Source organism: Eptatretus burgeri, chromosome 11 (genome assembly GCF_056783735.1).
Source record: "Eptatretus burgeri isolate ZD-2024b chromosome 11, Ebu_testis_v1, whole genome shotgun sequence".
Lineage (NCBI taxonomy): Eukaryota > Metazoa > Chordata > Myxini > Myxiniformes > Myxinidae > Eptatretus > Eptatretus burgeri.
In genome coordinates, this window is record NC_140971.1 from 5036064 (window position 1) to 5056587 (window position 20524).

General features: G+C 48.5%; 1 protein-coding gene across 2 annotated transcripts in view; it reads left to right on the plus strand.

Moving 5' to 3' along the window:
• SUPT3H (SPT3 homolog, SAGA and STAGA complex component) overlaps positions 1–20524 on the plus strand; it is a 32295-nt gene that overhangs the window by 1380 nt on the left and 10391 nt on the right. For both annotated transcript variants that reach the window (XM_085844968.1, XM_085844969.1), the window contains exons 2-4: positions 5139–5293; positions 14945–15029; positions 20218–20304. In XM_085844968.1, the coding sequence (XP_085701094.1) occupies positions 5139–5293; positions 14945–15029; positions 20218–20304 (327 nt within the window). The remainder of the gene's footprint in view (positions 1–5138; positions 5294–14944; positions 15030–20217; positions 20305–20524) is intronic.

A 20524-nucleotide genomic window follows, 5' to 3' on the forward strand; every position in this document is an offset into this window, starting at 1 on the left:
CTCACACACCTCCCCTCACACACCTCCCCTCACACACCTCCCCTCACACACCTCCCCTCACACACCTCCCCTACCACACCTCCCCTACCACACCTCCCCTACCACACCTCCCCCTACCACACCTCCCCCTACCACACCTCCCCCTACCACACCTCACCTCCTACACCTCCCCTCCTACACCTCCCCTCCTACACCTCCCCTCCTACACCTCCCCTCCTACACCTCCCCTCCTACACCTCCCCTCCTACACCTCCCCCTCCTACACCTCCCCCTCCTACACCTCCCCTCCTACACCTCCCCTCCTACACCTCCCCTCCTACACCTCCCCTCCTACACCTCCCCTCACACACCTCCCCTCAAACACACCCCCTCACATACCTCTCCTCACACACCTCCCCTCCTACACCTTTCCTCCTACACCTTTCCTCCTACACCTCCCTTCACACACCTCCCCTCACACACCTCCCCCCCACCTCATCCTCACCCACCTCCCCCTCCCCCCCCTCCCCCACCTACCCCTCCTCCTCCCCCACCTCCCCCTACCACAACTCCCCTACCACACCTCCCCTCCTACACCTCCCCTCCGATACCTCCCCCTACCACACCTCCCCTCCTACACATCCGCCTCCTACACATCCGCCTCCTACACCTCCCCTCCTACACCTCCCCTCCTACACCTCCCCTCCTACACCTCCCCTCCAACACCTCCCTCCAACACCTCCCCTCCAACACCTCCCCTCCAACACCTCCCCTCAAACACACCCCCTCACATACCTCTCCTCACACACCTCCCCTCCTACACCTTTCCTCCTACACCTCCCTTCACACACCTCCCCCTCATTCACATCCCCCTCACACACCTCCCCTCACACACCTCCCCTCACACACCTCCCCTCACACACCTCCCCTCACACACCTCCCCTCACACACCTCCCCCTCACACACCTCCCCCTCACACACCTCCCCCTCACACACTTCCCCCTACTACACCTCCCCCTCCTACATCTCCTCATCCCACACCTCCCCTCCCAGCCGTGTATGAGTAGTTCGTCGATCTCAATGTAATAATTTGGGACACGTCAGCTGAAGGATTGTCTTGTTTGAATGTGCACCATGCAGGGGATGGTGTTTGGCAATAATTGGTTAGGGTTGAAGGATAAGGAAATTGCAAGTACCAGCAGAGTATCCCCGCCCGACAGGCAATCTTGTTCCAAGCATGCTACACGTTCTTCTGACGCATACCTTTATTTGGGTGGTGTGGAGGAAACTGACAGCTCTGTGTAGGCAAAAATAAATAACCCGGGGGTTACGTGCATAAAGCAAAAACATACCCACTGCTTATAATTATTCAAAACACCTGCTCCGCACTGGAAAACATGGGGACAGGAACACTGTGCTGTTTATTGTTGAAGGCTTGTAATACCCTCCCACACCTGGAGGAGGTGCTTCACACAATACACATTTACACAGAGAATTTGCATCGCCCCCTTCCCCCCTCTCTCCCCCAAAGACCACTTTCAAAGATTAAAAACACCCCTATGCATTAACTGGGGTAATTCTGATCCGATGTAGCAAGTCTGGATGTAATCGACCCTGAACTCCTCCGCTCGGCCCCCAAAGAGACCGAGGGGAGGAGCCTGATCACGTGGGTTCGCTGCGTTTTGGAGGATCATAATACGGAGGTGATCGTACTGCCTACCTGCCTACCTGCCTACCTACCTGCCTACCTACCTGCCTGCCTACCTGCCTGCCTACCTGCCTGCCTGCCTTCACCCTGTGCCTGGTTCATCTGCCTGCTGCCTGTTCGTTGTTCTCATTGCCTGCTCGTCTTGCCTGTCTATGGCTGCTTCAGTGCCCCCCCTCCCCAATTCCTTCGACATCCCCACCACCAGAGATGAGCCACCTGGTTCTTATTCCCTTTTCCCATCTGTGATTGAGTCCGGAGTGAGGCGCCTTCGATTTATTTCGATAAATTTTGCCTCACTGTATATAATTAATTATTTATTCATTGCATTCCCTTCCTTCCCTCCCAAGACGCCATCACGTTCTTGTTCTTGTGTTTCTCCTCACAACCGTGTGAGTGAGTTTGGAACGTTGATGTGTGGGTCCAGGGCCTGCGCTGGAGAGCGAGGCTATGTCCGTCGTGTGTGTGAGCTGGTGTCGGCAGTGGTCATGCCTGTTCCCGAGGTGTTCGGGACGGACCCTGTCAGGGTCAACTCAGCTCCTGGGTTTGTCGATCCGTGACACGTGGGGTGTGTTCACTACCATGGGGCAGCGGGTCGGAAGGAAAAAGTTGAACGGTAGGGCACTTAGAAAGACACAGGCCACTGTGAGCCTGTGTTAGTTTGAGCCCTAATTGGTTTTGAAATGCGCTTGTTCATGTGATGTAGGAGCTTCGAGTCATGGTCAGCTGGCGGCTCATGACAAATGGAGAAAAGTTGAAAGATTGGAAGCTCAAAGCCAACAGCGGCTCCAGGGAGCGGCAGAAAAGCCCGGTATTAATGGGGTTAGATGCAGCCGCGTTTGGACTTGTGGCCAGAAATTTAAAATTTAAATGGGAAATTGTTTTCGAATCGCCTTGGTGGGAGTTGGTCCCTGGGCTGCAGGATTCAGACCGGGTGGGGTTAAGGGGGTTCCACTCATGGGAAATTGCTCCCCTTGGAGACTGGGTTGGGCCAGGCAGCTGGGGAGCTGCACTGGCAGAATTTGGATGTGGGGTCCGACCACGGGTGTGGTACGACCTGGGCCCCACGGGGGGAGTCTGGTGTAGTGTGTCCCTTGTCCATCGGGTTGCCGTCCGAGCGAGTGTCTCAGGTTGGTAGGGTTGCCAGACCCTGGGGATGGAGGGTTGGGACCTCTGTGGCACCCGTCATGGTGCACCGTGAGGACCACGAGCGGGAGGTGTTGCAGGCCACACTGGTGGCCGCACTACTGAGCGCCAGTAAGGGCCTGATCAGGTGACCACCTGGGCATGCAGCCTGGCAGCCTTTCCTTGAGGCTCTTCGACAGCCAGTTTGTGGCATCCTGCCATGCTGTGCTGGTCTACGGATGCGGATCGATCCGTATGGACTGGGGCGCAAGTGTTGGGAAAGGCCTGGAGAGGCCTGCATGGCTTTCCACAGATGGTCTACTGCGAATTTGCGCTCTCTGTTTGGAAAGAGCCCTGGGTTTAATTTGTCATGGGAGATATGGGAAGATTGACTGCAGCAAGTGCTGCTGGTATTGAATGGGCTCCCCAGTGGTGATTGGATTTGTGGTTGCTTACCTTTCCCCATTGTCAGGACTCGTCATGCTTTGCTATTGGGGGTATGCAGGTGAGTTGGGGAAACGGTATGGGTGACGGGCAAGAGTGGCCATGAGAGCCAAGCATGTGGATCGAGTGGAAGGGGTTATAATGTGATGTGTGTTGTAAATAAAGGATGTTGTGTTGTGTTGTTATTTTGGTATGTGTTGATGATTAGTGTGTACCCAGGCAGTGGCAGGGTAGCCAGTACCCTGTATTGCATGTGTTGGAGATTGGAATGGCAGTGGGGGAGTGAGTGACATTTGGGGTTTTCTGGTGGGGAAGGTGTGTGTGTGTGTGTGGGTGTGTGTGTGTGTGTGTGTGTGTGTGTGTGTGTGTGTGTGTGTGTGTGTGTGTGTGTGTGTGTGTGTGTGTGTGTGTGTGTGTGTGTGTCCGCAGGTACGAATGAGGATCTCGAGGAGCGTTGACTGTGGGCCCCTCCTGAGATAACCCGCCTTTGGCAGCCGGTGGTGTCTGTAGTTCGGAAGCCCATCGAAGGAGGGTCTGTTTTGCCGACCAATGGGTAGGAGACCATTGGCAACCTGAGGAGAGGCCAGAAGAGCCTGAGACCAAGAGTGCCTGTGTGTGTGGAGACCCTCCCTGGTGAGACTTCCAGCAAGGAGGCTTCTTGGCTGCTCGGGGCCAAGAAGTTGAAGGGGAGGGGGAAAGGAGTCGTGAGGTCGGCAACCGTGTTTAGACTCCAGGCACCACAGCCTAAAGTGCCCCGACCATCGTGTGTGTCCCTGTGTGTGTGTGTGTCCCTGTGTGTGTGTGTCCTTCTCTGTGTGTGTGTGTGTCCCTGTGTGTGTGTGTGTCCCTGTGTGTGTGTGTCTCTGGCTCCCACCCCTCTCCTCCTTACACCCCATCCTCCTGGAGTGTAGAGCGATGCGTAGTGAGGCATCGCTCTCCCCCCCCTTCCTTCCCTCCCTCTTTTCCATGCCCCCTCCTCACCTTCCCCCACCGTGAGCGGGTGTTCAGTGAGCAAGGTAGCTTTGGAATAGTGAGCATTGGTGAGTGTGTTGGCATTGTTTGGTGAACAAGTGTTGGCATGGTGAACTTGCATCGTGGATAATAACTGTGTTCTGGAAATCCTTTGTACGTCTGATTTAATGATGCGAGGGTGGTTATCTCTGGTGGTGTTTGGATTGTGGTTGGCTGCCTCCGTGGTTGAACGGCAGTTCAGTTCTGGCACGCAGGTTTAAATGTGTTTTGGTGGCATACACAAATTAGGATGCAGTGCCGTGCTTCGCTCCTTGGTGGTGGTGGCATGCACTCTTCAATGTGGTCTTACGAGAGAGTGTTCTTAAAAGGTAAGAAAGGGGGGGAAACCGAAGTGATCCCTCACGACGCATATTCTCTTTGTAGCTCATTAGACACAAGGGAGGATCCTATCTGTAACAAGTAATAGGAAATGTACTACCTCGGGAACTGCTGTATGGTGGTTGCCATTACTGGGGAGTGACAGTTTCGCAGAACCGTGACACTATGTCGTTTTTTTCCATAAACGATGTCCATGTACCCTTACCCTGCTGGTTTTCCTGGTGAATGATGGGAACCTGTTCGGGTTAGGAATCCCTCCAGAACCAGGTTCATCATCCCCCTCCTCCGTAACCCCCCCCCCTTTCCTCCCCCCTCCCCCCACATTTCACAAGGTTTCCGTGGTTTGTGTTGCACATGACACTTGTAAGAACCACATTTGTGAAACCTTCGTGATGTACATTGAAAAATCTACACACTGCACTTCCATTTTACCTTGTAACAGGTGATGATGTTTTTATTGTGCAGGTGCATATTTACCTGATTGCTCGCGACGTGCATTCATTTACTTCCTGTATTCCTCCCCTTCTCATTGCAGGGAGCCGCTCAGGGAGCCACTGTGGGGAGTGTGACTGCAGGAGTAGGAGTGGGGCTCAGTGCTTTCAGCCCCACTCCACCAAGTACGTGTGGGGGAGGAGTTAATGCAAGACCGTCAGGTCGCCCCTCTCTCTTACCTGAAATAAAGAACATGATGTGAGTTTGGGGAGCCAGGGGAGCCAGACGCAAGGTACGGAAATGCTGATTACAAACGTGGTAGCTGTTTCCCTCAACAGGGAAATCCCATCCGCCTGTCAGCCAGCACCAGAGAAACTTAACAGCCATCAGGTGGTTCTGTGGAGATAGGAAATTCCTTTTGACTCTCGACCTGCAGCAAAATATTTGTGAAACAATAGTGATGGTTTAAAATGTTTGTTTGTTTGTTTTTGCATACAAAGAGAGTCGAGGGTCTTGGAGGAGCTGGAATATAGAATTGATCAGGACTTACAAAGGAACAGTCGAAAGAAAGTGGGAAACACGAACAGCAGGGTTGGGGGTCAAACGAGGGATGTGGGGAAGAATGAGGGGTAGTGGAGGACACAGGGGGTGTAAAGATGCATACAGCCACAAACTCTCAGGAAGGAAAAATGGGAACTTGGAACGATGTAGATTTAGGGGGGGGAGGGGGGGATTAGTGGGGGTAAAGAAAGATCATGGTTTTGGATTGGGGATTATCTGAGATGGTGGTAAACAGCTGTCTTGAAGACCTGGAGGGAAGAATGAGAATGTGGAAGTTGGTTCCACAGGTGAGGAAGAAAATAGGAACTTTTGTGATCCTGCATCTTGGGAGTTTCATCAGTGCGCCCTGCGGAAGTGGAAGGTGGGGGAATCATGGAGAGAGCAAGAAGGTGCAAGACCAGAAAGGAGGTGGTAGAACACAGAGACGGTGGCGATGGAGAATATGGCTGCCAAACCATGTGACCGATATGAAGTCATTGTCATCAAACTATATGCATCAAGCGTAATGGATCATATATGTAAAGTATCACATTGATAGGTTAAGTGGTTTCAGAGAAATACTTTAAAAAATACTCTCCTTGAAAACAATATGGCTGTCACACGACATGATCGATGTTTTGGTTCTCAACTTCTATCCCCATGGCTCGTCGATGACAGATGACACTTAAAGGATCACGTCAATAGGTAAAGCGCGGGGCGGCATGGGCCCCGGCATAACTGTGTGCAGTTATAAAGCGAGCTTTTAGTTATTACTAACAGGGATCCATGAAAATTCAGTGTAATCTGTCTTCTACCGTCTCCTCTCCGTCCTCACCACCCCCCCACTCTCTCTGTAATCTGTCCCCCCCCCCATATTTCCGCAGGGTGCTCAAGGTCTGCCAGCAAGTACTACCATTCTCATGAAATTACCAAAATCAAGAATCACTGCTCACCTTAACTCTTTCATTCCTCTTTTTTTCCCGCCTCTGGAACAAACTCACTCTTCAATCCCATTCTTCCCTCCAGGCCTTCAAAACAGCTTTTCACCACCACCTCTTATCTTCCCCCATCCAAATCCTTGATCTTTTCTTCCCCCGTTAATCCACCCCAAACCCACCTCCTTAAAATTCCCTGCTTTCCTTCCTGAAAGTCCCTCTTATGTCCATCTTGTATACCCCGTGTTTCCCGCCCCATCCCTATCTCTTCATATCTCTGTTCCCCACTGTTTTGTGCTCCCCTCTCCTGCCCCTCTTGTCTCCTGCTCCCTTTGTTATATGTCCTGTTTGTTCGCTCTCATATGAGCCTCAATTTTGTATATACATAAAAAAGTAACTTCAAGTCCTCAACCCCCTCCCCCCCAATCCCAAGTCTTCAATCCCCTCATCCCCAGAGCCTCCACCCCCCGCCAATCCCAAGTCTTCAATCCCCCCAGCCGCAGAGCCTCAACTCCCTTCACCAAACTCTGTCCCCTTTCAGCCCCCCCTGACCCTGACTTTGTCTTCCCCTACCCATTTCATCTTCAATTTGTCAATTCCCCCTCCTCATAACCCGAAGTCCTCAACCCCTCCCCAAGCCTCAACCCCCGTCTCCCAACTCTGTCCCTCGTCTGCGCCAACACCCCCAACTCTCTGCCGCCAACACCCCCAACTCTCTGCCGCCAACACCCCCAACTCTCTGCCGCCAACACCCCCAACTCTCTGCCGCCAACACCCCCAACTCTCTGCCGCCAACACCCCCAACTCTCTGCCGCCAACACCCCCAACTCTCTGCCGCCAACACCCCCAACTCTCTGCCGCCAACACCCCCAACTCTCTGCCGCCAACACCCCCAACTCTCTGCCGCCAACACCCCCAACTCTCTGCCCCTCCCCACACCCTAAACTCTCTGCCCCCACATCCTAAACTCTCTGCCTCCACACCCCAAACTCTCTGCCCCCACACCCCAAACTCTCTGCCCCCACACCCCAAACTCTCTGCCCCCACACCCCAAACTCTCTGCCCCCACACCCCAAACTCTCTGCCCCCACACCCCAAACTCTCTGCCCCCACACCCCAAACTCTCTGCCCCCACACCCCAAACTCTCTGCCCCCACACCCCAAACTCTCTGCCCCCACACCCCAAACTCTCTGCCCCCACACCCCAAACTCTCTGCCCCCACACCCCAAACTCTCTGCCCCCACACCCCAAACTCTCTGCCCCCACACCCCAAACTCTCTGCCCCCACACCCCAAACTCTCTGCCCCCACACCCCAAACTCTCTGCCCCCACACCCCAAACTCTCTGCCCCCACACCCCAAACTCTCTGCCCCCACACCCCAAACTCTCTGCCCCCACACCCCAAACTCTCTGCCCCCACACCCCAAACTCTCTGCCCCCACACCCCAAACTCTCTGCCCCCACACCCCAAACTCTGCCCCCACACCCCAAACTCTCTGCCCCCACACCCCAAACTCTCTGCCCCCACACCCCAAACTCTCTGCCCCCACACCCCAAACTCTCTGCCCCCACACCCCAAACTCTCTGCCCCCACACCCCAAACTCTCTGCCCCCACACCCCAAACTCTCTGCCCCCACACCCCAAACTCTCTGCCCCCACACCCCAAACTCTGGCCCCCACACCCCAAACTCTGGCCCCCACACCCCAAACTCTGGCCCCCACACCCCAAACTCTGGCCCCCACACCCCAAACTCTGGCCCCCACACCCCAAACTCTGGCCCCCACACCCCAAACTCTGGCCCCCACACCCCAAACTCTGGCCCCCACACCCCAAACTCTGGCCCCCACACCCCAAACTCTGGCCCCCACACCCCAAACTCTGGCCCCCACACCCCAAACTCTGGCCCCCCACACCCCAAACTCTGGCCCCCACACCCCAAACTCTGCCCCCACACCCCAAACTCTGGCCCCACACCCCAAACTCTGGCCCCCACACCCCAAACTCTGGCCCCCCACACCCCAAACTCTGGCCCCCACACCCCAAACTCTGGCCCCCACACCCCAAACTCTGGCCCCCACACCCCAAACTCTGGCCCCCACACCCCAAACTCTGGCCCCCACACCCCAAACTCTGGCCCCCACACCCCAAACTCTGGCCCCCACACCCCAAACTCTGGCCCCCACACCCCAAACTCTGGCCCCCACACCCCAAACTCTGGCCCCCACACCCCAAACTCTGGCCCCCACACCCCAAACTCTGGCCCCCACACCCCAAACTCTGGCCCCCACACCCCAAACTCTGGCCCCCACACCCCAAACTCTGGCCCCCACACCCCAAACTCTGGTCCCCACACCCCAAACTCTCTGGTCCCCACACCCCAAACTCGCTGCCCCCCTCACCCCCAACTCACTGACCCCTTCCCTGCCCCTTATCTTCTTGCTAATGTAATTATTCCAAGAGATAGATGGCTTTAATCAGAATTTTGGGTAAGGATGGTTTTACAGGCCTACTTTATGTAAAAAAGGGTTCTGAATCAAAAAAAGCAGTCTTATTGACCCTACTCAAGACAAAATGACCATTTTAACCCTTTTTGCCCATATATGACCATATTCGGTCAAATTATTTTGGGTAGGTGGGTTTAATCAGAATTTTGGGTAAGAATGATTTGACAAGCCTATTTTAGGTAAAAGAGTGTGCCGATTCCAAAAAATCAGTCTTGTTGACCTCGCTCAAGACACAATGACCATTTGAACCCCTTCCGGTCAAATTATGACGATATTTGGTCAATTTCTATTGGTCCGCGTTTGGATGTTCTGAAGGTGTGCACATCGTTTGAATTGTATCACATAATATTATGTTCTGTTCATGATAATCATGACATATAAATATATAATGAAGAAGTAACCAATTGGCCAATCGCTTTGTTCAGTTTTTGGCCACCAGTGGTCAAAAGTTTGAAATTCCATGTTGGGGCATATCGCATGTTTGCATCGTCTTTTCAAGCAGTGTGCAAAATCAACAATGATGTGAAGACTAATTGTTTTAATTTGTATTTTCATTTTCTGTTTGCAGGTGGCAGCACCTCCTTGAGTGGCTCAGATAATATAACATGTACTTTAGGCCTACATCTTACTGTGCAGCTGACAAGCCAGTTCATGTGTTTGGGACATGCTCCGTGAGGAACTATCCAGGAAGTTAATCCTCATCATGGCTGATGGTGGAGAGGTGCCGTTGCAGTGTGTGTTGCATGTGGGTGATACAGAGCATGATGGTGATGCAGTGACTCCTTTTACTAAACAGACATGGGAAACAGCAGGCGACATCGCTCAATCCAGAATTCAATATCAGAAGAGATCAAAGTACCTCGTTATATGTGAATCCATTAACTTTGAAGCTGAACCACTGCCTCATTATGGATTTCATAGTGACTGTTACAGCAAATTCACGGCTTATCAGACACAGTCAAAAGAAAAGAAAATATTTTCTGATGAACATGTTACTGTTGAAACACGATCTATGGTGGAACAGCCCCCAGTGGCAACTACCTCAACTACTGGTGTGCTGAAGAAAAATTGTATTTTCTGCCATGGTCCGGACCGTAAGCATTTCCCCAGTGGTTTTGAAACACTATCTCCATGTGAAACTATACAAGCACAGGACAGTATTTTAAATGCTGCAAGGCAACTGAACGACAAAGATTTCCTTCGTGAATATGAGCACATTGACTTCATAGCCAAGGAAGTCAACTACCACAACACATGCAGAGCAAGGTATATTGCTAAAGGTACCAAGGTTCAACGTACGCACAGAGACGAGAATCTGCTTTCTTAAAAATAATTTCATGTATAGACTCCGAAATATTTCTGAAAGAAATTTCAAAGAAATTGGTTGATGTCAATCAAACCTACATTGAATTTCTCAAAGAAGAGGGGAGGGAAGACCCAACCTCTGAACCATACAATCTTTTGTCCAAAATCAAAGCACATTATGGCAGAAAGCTTCAGGTTGATCAAGAAAGTAAAAAACAAGGGACCTACCTCTCTATCACAAAGGATGCTATGGACAATGAAATAAAGAATGTAGCTTTGTTCCTCAGGGGGAAGATCCAGAATCTCCGAGAGAATAAACTCCCACATCCAATCACAGTAGAAGCAATCCATGATGGTCAGTCTACAAATATACCTCCTGAAATATCAGAGTTCTATAGGATTCTGTACACCGGCTCAAAAGATGACGCCAGTGAGAGAGTGGAGCGGTATATTGAATCATCAGCTGAGGATGATATCTACAAAACTACTAATGGAACAGTGAAGCCATCGAAACACCTGCTGCTGGGCATGGGTTTTGAAGAGTATTACTGGCTCCAGGAAGGTTCAGGAAATTATTAATCACTTTGGCCATTGTATAGGATATCATACTGCAGAAGAATATGAGATCCAAATTGCCGCTGACATTATTGAGAAGAACCGAGTTCTTCCTGATGGCCTGCAAGCAAGCAAAGGACTAAGCACAAACACAGCTTGGGACAACTATGATGAATCAATGTATCATGACACACAGGGCATCTGTGTCCAAAATGAAGTTCCAGTTATATCAACACCAACAGCAACAATGAAAACATCTTCTACAAGCTCGGAATCAATCACAGTAGCAAGCTCATCAACTACAGAGAATACACTTCCTATTTCTATGAACAAACGAAGCAAGACAAGTCTTGAAATACCAAATCCAGAACTCGAACCAGTGAGAAAGAAAATTAAGATATCAAATTTTTCCTTTGATGTACAAACAATGGACAAGCCTGTAAACTACAAGGCTTGTGTTGCTAGAGGTGTTGCATGGACGATATCTTGCAAAAAAAACACACAAACACCAATGTGTTCTGGCTGGAACGCCACAGTAACCAAGGATGATTTACCGGCTCAGAAGATAGGCGATTTGGCAAACATCGGAGCACCTCCTACACGGCTTGATGTAGTTAATGAAACGATGAAAAGAAACGTTACCCTGGCTGAAGAGTGTGAGGAAGATTGCATTGCGACGATCTATGACTTCGCTATAGCCAAGCCAGCTTCCCAGTTGCAGGACACTGTGCGACCAAAGTATGACAATGTCTTTGTTTGTTTTGGTGCCTTCCATATTATGTTCCGCTATCTGTCAGCACTGGGGTATCTGGTAGATGGGTCAGGTGCAACCCATATTTTAATGGAAAGTGGTGCCCTCACCAAGGGTTCTCTCAATGCCTTTCAGTCAGGAAAACACTATAATCAGGCCAGAAAAATGCATGTGCTCCTAGCAACTGCTATGCGGAGAAAGCATATAGATTTGTTCTTGCAACTGAAAGAGACAAATGAGAGCTATGGACGTTTGGTTGAAGCCCTGAAGACTGTTCAAGCATCACCATCCCCTGAACGGATGAAAGATTTGGAGGAGGCAGGTGGATACTAGGCATTCATGATGACATGAAAGTTTCTGCGATGATACTAGAGCTGGAAAACATGATGTTAATGCAAAGTTCTGGAGAAACTACATTGACATGGTTGACATCTACATGCTGTTCAGTAGAGCTGTGCGAACAAATGATGTGAATCTTTTCATCTTCTTACTTGGGAAAATGATAGACATTTACTTTGCTGCAAATCGTCACAATTATGCACGTTACATGTGCTTATACTATCTCAGACTGTTGAACATGGACAGCACCCATCCTGGCATTACGCAACAACTTGAACAAAGTGGTTTATCAGTAAGATTGTCATCCAATTCCTTTGCCAGACAACCAGTGGATCAAGCACTAGAGAGTACGGTCAATGTAGATGCAGCCTCGTGACAAACTGGAATCACTGCTTTCCATCAAAGTCAAGGCGCAACCAGGCGGTGGACAGTTACTAGATCAGCTAGAAGCACCATAGTCAGACATCTGTTTGAAAAAGCAGCTTTAAACAAGGATACCAATCCAAGTCATGAACTACGAAAGTCAAAAGTGGAGAAATTTCAAAGAGACTTGGAAAGTATTTCTAAAATGATTGACACTACAATGAATCCCTTTGGTAACTCCCTGATCGAAGACACCAATTTGTACTGTCTCGCAGATGGCAAGAAAATGCCAGATGAAGTAAAAGAGGACATGCAAAATCTATTTGCTTTGGGGGAGAAGTGGAAAGACGAGTTCCTCCAGGAATGCTTGAAGGATTCTTCAAGGTTTGAAAAACCACTGAAAAGAAGAAAAGTGAGAAACTTTGCCAGTGTTGCTATCAAGAGCAAAATACGAGGTAAAGATGAAAAGGTTGTTGAGCTGAAGACAACACGGGACCTGCTGGGCAGACTAGTCTATCTTGCTTGTACCAGAAAGATTGAGCTCGCAAAGGTGTTTTCCTTTCCACTAACCCCGGTTCCCCTCTCTTTGGCCAGTATTTTTGGCACAGTGAAGAAGACACCAAAGTACGCACTCTCCAAACACCTCGAAGATTTGATTACACACAAAGAGCCAACAACAGTTGATACGGTCTTTTATGATGCCATGTTCATAATCCAGTCACTGCCCTCTGACTTGCCTCTCAGATTTGGGAATGTAGCAGAGCTGGTCCTGAAGATCATATGCAGTCCAAAGGCAAGGAAAGTGCACTTTGTCTGTGACAGTTATGTGAAAAGCATAAAGAGTGTTGAGCAACAGGCAAGAGGTGCAAATGATGGATCATTTCACATCACAGGTGCAGACCAGTTACGTCCTAAAGATTTCAGACATGCCTTGAGATCGCCAAATTTTAAAACTGCACTTATTAAGTTATTCATGGAGGAATTGAAACATAACCATTATGCACCAATCATAAAACAAAAGACTGTTGTTGTTTTACATGAGGAGCAGTGTCTTCAGTATACAGCATCTCTGTCAGGAAATGTAGAACACAATGAGGCACCAGAGTACGAATGCTCACACGTGGAGGCAGATACCAGTCTCGTATACCATCTCAGCATGCTGTCAAAAGCAATACCAGGACAGAATGTTGTTGTCCGTGCAACAGACACTGATATCATGGTCATTCTCCTGTATCATTCAAGACAACTCAAGGCCAATGTGTGGATGGACCTTGGACATTCGAGTGATAACACTAGAAGGTATGTCCATATTACTGCGCTAGCAAACCACCTCGGCCCAGTTGTTTGTAAGGCACTACCAGGTTATCATGCTCTGACAGGATGCGACTACACGTCGCCCTTCTTCAGGAAAGGAAAGGTGAACCCATTGAAGAAAGCTCAGAAGAGTGCTCTCCATCTCGAAGGCATCAGCATGCTCGGAGAGACAACCGCCTTTGATGATGACGACAGCCTTTTAGAAAGATATGTGTGTTCACTCTATGGTCAGGGAGCATTATCATCCGTGAATGATGCCAGGTTGAAAATCTTCCTGCAGAAATACAAACCGACAGATCCAGACAGTCCATTGAAGAAAATAAAGGGACTTGATGCAGGCATGCTCCCACCCTGCAAAAATGTTCTTATGCAAAAATTGGCACTGTGCAATTATGTGGCATATCTCTGGAAGCACGCACATCTAAGAGATCCACTAGAGAACATTCAACCCACATATCACGGCTGGAAAGAGGTCAACGGAGATTTTGTACCACTCTGGTTTACCGGCAGTCAGATGCCAACTATTCTTTCTAAAACCATGGAACCAGAAGACGTCACAGATGGAGATGAGGATGATGATGACAATGATTGTATTACTGATGATGATTCAGAGGATGAAGAAGACGGTGATGATGATGATGATGATAATGGAAATGACTAATTGAATGTGGTAAATTGAAAGGGTAAATGGAAAGCTTGCAAATATCAATATTTGAAATACTGTATTGATATTTCCCAGAACAATATTCAACACTGGGGCCTATTCATATTTGGCCAAAAATAGTTATTTTGTCTAACATAGGGTCAATAAGACTGCTTTTTTGGTAATCAGCACCCTCTTTTACCTAAAATTGGCTTGTCAAATCATCTTTACCTAAAGTTCTGATTAAACCCACTATTTGACGGAATAAGGGAATATTTGGCCAAAAAGGGTTAAGATTGTCATTTTGTCTTGATTGAGGTCAATAAGACGGTTTTATTTGGAATCAGCACCCTTTGTTACATAAAGTAGGCTTGTCAAATCAGCCTTACCTAAAATTCTGATTAAACTCACCTACCCAACGTAATTTGACCAAATATGGTCATATTTGGTCAGAAAGGGGTTAAAATGGTCATTTTGTCTTATGTGGGGTCAATAAGACTGCTTTTTTTGGATTCAGCACCCTTTTTTACATAAAGTAGGCCTATAAAACCATCCTTACCCAAAATTCTGATTAAAGCCATCTATCTCCTAGGGTAAATCTGTGTTCAGCCCCTTGGATGGTGTGATGGGGTTTAGTTGTGTGCTTGTTTGTTACAGGTATGCAGCCGGAGATGCAAGTTGTCCGCTGAACGACACGGCCATACTGGTGGAGGAGATCGTCCACACCAAGTTAATCCACCTGGTAATGTGAGCAATGTTCTTCACTGAGCCGAGTACTGTATTGAAGTTTTATTAAAACTCGCTTTCCCATGAGGATCAGCACTGTGAAGCTTATAAATGTTGGGAATAAGACGAGTCGAAAACAACCATCGTAGTATAGACTTGTAGGGAGGTTGGTCGGTTCATTGTTACACGCTCAAACTTAGCCTTTGCACTGTGTGATGACATTAGCTCTCTTTACTATCTTCATCCACATGGTCCGCGAACCCTCGATTGATGAAACCCATGCGATTGTGGTACTAAAGGCTCTGTCACACCTTGACGATTTAGCCAGCGTATGCCGACGTATGAAAAATTTGTCTAAAACGCTGGCACACGTCGAATACGTTATGGGTAAGTTTTGTATACGTTAAGAGCACGCTGAAGCACGCTGGCATATGTCGTAGTACGCTGAGCTGTTAGACAAATTTTCCATGCTTGAAATGTTTCGACGTATGCCAGCGTGTGACTCACGCGTTCCGCATAACGCTGGCCATAAGTTGTAGGCACGTTACGCGATCGTTGACACACGTCGACACACGTTACTTGTAAGTTACTCATAAGTCGAAATACGTCGAGGTAATGTTTAGCGTACCCGAAACTTATTTCTAACCTATGAGTAACGTGTTGTAGGCACGTTATGCGATCGTTGACACACATCGACACACATTACTTGAATGTTACTCATAAGACGAAACACATCGAGGTAATGGTTCGCGTCAGTGTTCCAGACTCCCTGGTTTTTTTTTCTTTTTTTTTCTTCGGTATGACGGTGATGTTGACACTTCAATTTCGAGTGTGGTTATAATATAATATAATTAATAGGCTGCTGCTCAACGATTTAAATCATAACCGCACTAGAAATCGAAGTGTCAACATCACCGTCATACCGAAGAAAAAATAAAACCAATGTCACCCGCAGGGTGACCCGTATCTTGCCAAAAGGTGACCACGTGTGACTTCTTTAAGGTCAGACTGAGGTGAACAGAGCTGCTATCCACCAGGAGCGACTCCTTGAGGAATATCTGCCTACGAGAGATTCCGATGAGAATCGTTCTACAGAGTAACCATTAAAAATATGTGTTTGCCTCATAACGTCACCAAATGACGTCATAATGTCTCAAGCTTGACATATCTAGAAAGCACTCATCGAGGTGTTCAATTTGAGGTACTACACGATATGGTTCCTAAAACTTGAAAATTTGACCTTGGGGTCAAATATGTTTGACCTCAGGCACTAACCATGAAGGTCAAGGCCAATCGCCACCAAAAACTAATCAGCTGAGCACCAGACCATGAACTACATTCCCATGAAGTTTGAAGACGATTCGATTAAAATTACTCAAAAAATAAGGGTTTCGTCGACTCCCCTGATTTGCGACAGTGACCTTGACCTTTGACCTTCAAAATTTTATGCGCTGAAAGGGACCTCTATAGGCCTCTGATATACGAAGTTACAAAAATTTCCAATGATAGCTGTGCTCTGCAGAGTGATTTATACGTGATTACAGACAAAAAAAAACATATGAAGGTCAAGGCCGATCGCCACCAAAAATTAATCAGCTGAGCGCCAGACCATGAACTATATTCCCATGAAGTTTGAAGATGATTCGATTAAAATTACTCAAAAAATAAGGGTTTCGTCGACTCCCCTGATTTGCGACAGTGACCTTGACCTTTGACTTTGACCTTCAAAATTTTATGCGCTGAAAGGGACCTCTATAGGCCTCTGATATACGAAGTTACAAAAATTTCCAATGATAACTGTGCTCTGCAGAATTTTTATACGTGATTACAGACAAACCAAAAAAAACAAAAAAACATACAAGCTGACTAACATATCTTGCAAAAACTTCGTTTTGGCAAGATAAACAAAAAACCAGGGAGTCTGGAACACTGACGCTAAACATTACATCAACGTGTTTCAACTTATGAGTAACTTACAAGTAACGTGTGTCGACGTGTGTCAACGATCGCGTAACGTGCCTACAACTTATGGCCAGCGTATGCGGAACGCGTGTCATATGTCGAGTACGTCGAAAAATATTTAACATGCTGAAAATTTGTCGACGTAGTCGGTGTACTACAACGTATGCCAGCGTGCTATTAACGTATACAAAACTTACCCATAACGTATTCGACATGTGCCAGCGTATTCTGCAAATTTTTCATACGTCGGCATACGCTGGCTAAAACGTCAAGGTGTGACAGCGGCTTGACACTTCGATGTCTAGTGCGGTTATGATTTGAATCGTCGAGCCGCAGCCTATTAATAGGCTACGCCATGTGATTGTCGGCGATACGCTGCCGCGCTATGCATAAGTTAGACTATCGTTGGGCTTAGGTTGTGAACGCCAACAACACGCTCAGCATTCGTTGATATAAGTTATCTATATGTTATCCAAACGTTCTGTGTACGTTACTAATTCGTTATGCATACGTCCAACTCGTTATGAATACGTCCAAAACTGGAACAAAAACATCAATAGTTCAGCGTAAGCCAGCGTTTTACATTCATTTTGATACCTTGCCATACGCTGGCTAAAATGTCAAGGTGTAACAGGGCCCTAGGGAAGGTGTAAGTGTCCATGGCAGCAACTTAATCCTGAATCGCCAAAAATGTCTCTGCTGTTTTGGCTGCAGCAATGTGTTATTGGCTGATTTTGTCTTTCAAGGTAAGATCAGTCAATTAATCCATCATTGGGTTGTCCAGACCTCGCTTTGATGGCTATTTTTCTGATGAACTTCAACCAAACTTGACACCTTGATCACGGTCCTCGCTTCACTACTTTTGGCTGTGATAATTGAACCTCTCCCGAGGCAGCGACAGTGTGAGATGTTGATTTGTGATGGTATCAGCATCACGTGGATTACCTTCAGAACACATCTATCTTCTATAAAAATGTTGCGGGCCGGGGTCCGGTGGCGAGAACAACCACTAGGTGGGGGAAGTTACATCGTCTCCCACCAGACTCCCGGAATTGTAGGCCGTCGCTCACGGATAATTCTGTGATGCGGCAGGTCGCTTAACCGACCATGGACACCAATACCGCAACCGCGTAGCGTAGGGTCTTTTTGTCTAGAATCATTTTACCTAATTAACCATGCGGTTTCGACTACCGGGGAACCACACCCTCAGTACGCCTTGCTCAAACCAGATCACTCTACCAACTACCAACTACCTTTCTGGTTCGGATGCAGCCGAGCGGAACTGCCAAGAACGTACTGGCTAGAATGAACAGATTATCGGGGATAAAGACCTGGATTAAACTCAGATCCGAACCATGTTGGACCAATGAAGGAAAAGACAAAAACGAACTGGAAACATTTCTACAATAATTTATTTACAATCAACTTACAAAAAAAGGACACAGAGCAGACTTACGCGGGGATAAAAAAGGCAAGATTTACAATGATCAAATAAAAACACTAATGCAATTCTACTTAAAGACGGCGCCACACACTCAGACGCACACTCAGACTAAATAAACCCAGATGTATGGCAAAGGGACGCCCGCAGCCAGAGAGGGAGGTGAGCTGAGGTCGCAGTTCTTTTGGGTACCTGAACGTTGGAGGGAAGGGATGCTCCATGGTGCGGCACCCATCAATGGTCATGCAGCTCGGTCCGCGGCCGCACGCGTGGAGACCGTGTCTGCGAAGGAGCCCAGGTCAAGTAGAGCAGAGTCCCAGGCTGGGATCACGGCTGCAGACAGGACCCAACAAGAGACCCGGTCAAGGTCGGGTCGGTCTTCTCCGCTCTCTCACACTCAAAAACGAACGACCCCCAAAGAGCGCAACCACTCCACGACCTTCCTCCTTTCTTTCGCTACCAGCCGACGAACTGTCTCACTCCAACGCTCCTCACTCCAACGCTCCTCACTCCAACGCTCCTCACTCCAACACTCTACGCTCTCAGGGTTGCTTCGTAATTTATAGATCTCCCTCAGCGGGGAGGGGCCTTGGTGAAGCTGACGTCACTGTCTGCCCTGATTGGACGGGGCTTCCATGAGTCCGCCCTTTCTGCACGGGGTTTGGGCCATACTGGGAAGCCCGCCCACTCCACGTGTGTCTGGATTTGCCAAAAAGGTACTGCACAAAGATTTTGTCTCAGAAGGCAAGAAGAAGGTACTGTGGTTCATAATGGAGGGGATATAAAGATTTATTAATCTAACAAAAAAAAAACATCGCAACGCAGCCCAGTGTCTTCCCACTACACACAAGGTAGGGATCTATCTCCTCATATACTTCATGAAATAACTGACTTGAGGACAACTGTATGTTTGTATGCATACAGTTTCTAGAACCGTCACAATAATATAGCTTGTGTAGCTGTGGCTATGTCCACAGTATTCACTCTTCGATTGGTCGCGACACTGACCAATTGGGTGTGCCCTTTTTTCCCTTCACTCGTCGAGTGGTCATGGCACTATCCACGTCAGCAAGCAATGGTCCTTCTAGGTGGTGCGGCAAATTGCACGCTTTCCTCACCTCTCGCAGCGGTGATTACATTGGTGATTACAATGGGTCATCTTCATTGCACGCTTTCCTCACCTTGTGACTCATCCTTGTGCTTACTATATCGATCGCGGTGCTGTCCTTGACAATTTTACGTTTCTTTGACTCCGTGGACACGAAGCAGCGATCCATGTTCGGTGGGCGACACGGGTACTCCTGCCTCGATGGGGGTGCCCGCTCGTTAGCGTGACGAATGAATGTTGGAGCATGAGTGCTTGATAACCCGAAAATGGGGCTTTCCTTGCAGCATCCGCCTTGCTTTGTGGTTGAAGCGGTTCGGTGGTCCGTGTCACATGCTCACAGCTACGAATAACCCTTAGGACTCTTAGGCCTTTTATATATAGGGTACACGAGATTGTAACACGACCAAAAGAGGCATCATAGCTCAAATGTCATGTCTAACGATCGAAGGTTTGTTGGGTTTTGATGGCTGGTCACAGATCTTCAAGTCGATCATCGATGGAAAACACTCCATTGTAATCTATAGGTCGTCGCGTCAACACCGCCATCCTGCAGCACAACCATTTATTTCTTCCTCCTTATCACAATGGTCATTGTGACCTGATTAATGAGCAATCAAGTAAAGGACGAGTGATTTTGGACTTGAAGTTTACCTTATTTGGTGCACGTTCGGAGTTGACACGTGTGTTGTGCAGGTGTTGCGATTGCAGGAGACGTGTGCTCAACGTGGAGCCCGCCAGCCGGGCCTGGAGGACGTGATCTTTGCTCTGCGCAAAGACAAGGTAAACTTGGGGGAACTTTCCGAGGTTCTTGTCGGGATCACCTTTCACACCGATCGAGTAACCCAGTCGGCAAAAGCTCCGGGTTAGCCGGTTACCAGATTTCTTCGCGCCACGCAGCTCGTCGATACCGCTTCGATTGGACTCCGTACGATAGAATGTCGGCGAATGATTCTCCACATTGCCTGCAATTTGGCCCAGTAGCCTGCAGAAGACCCACCTG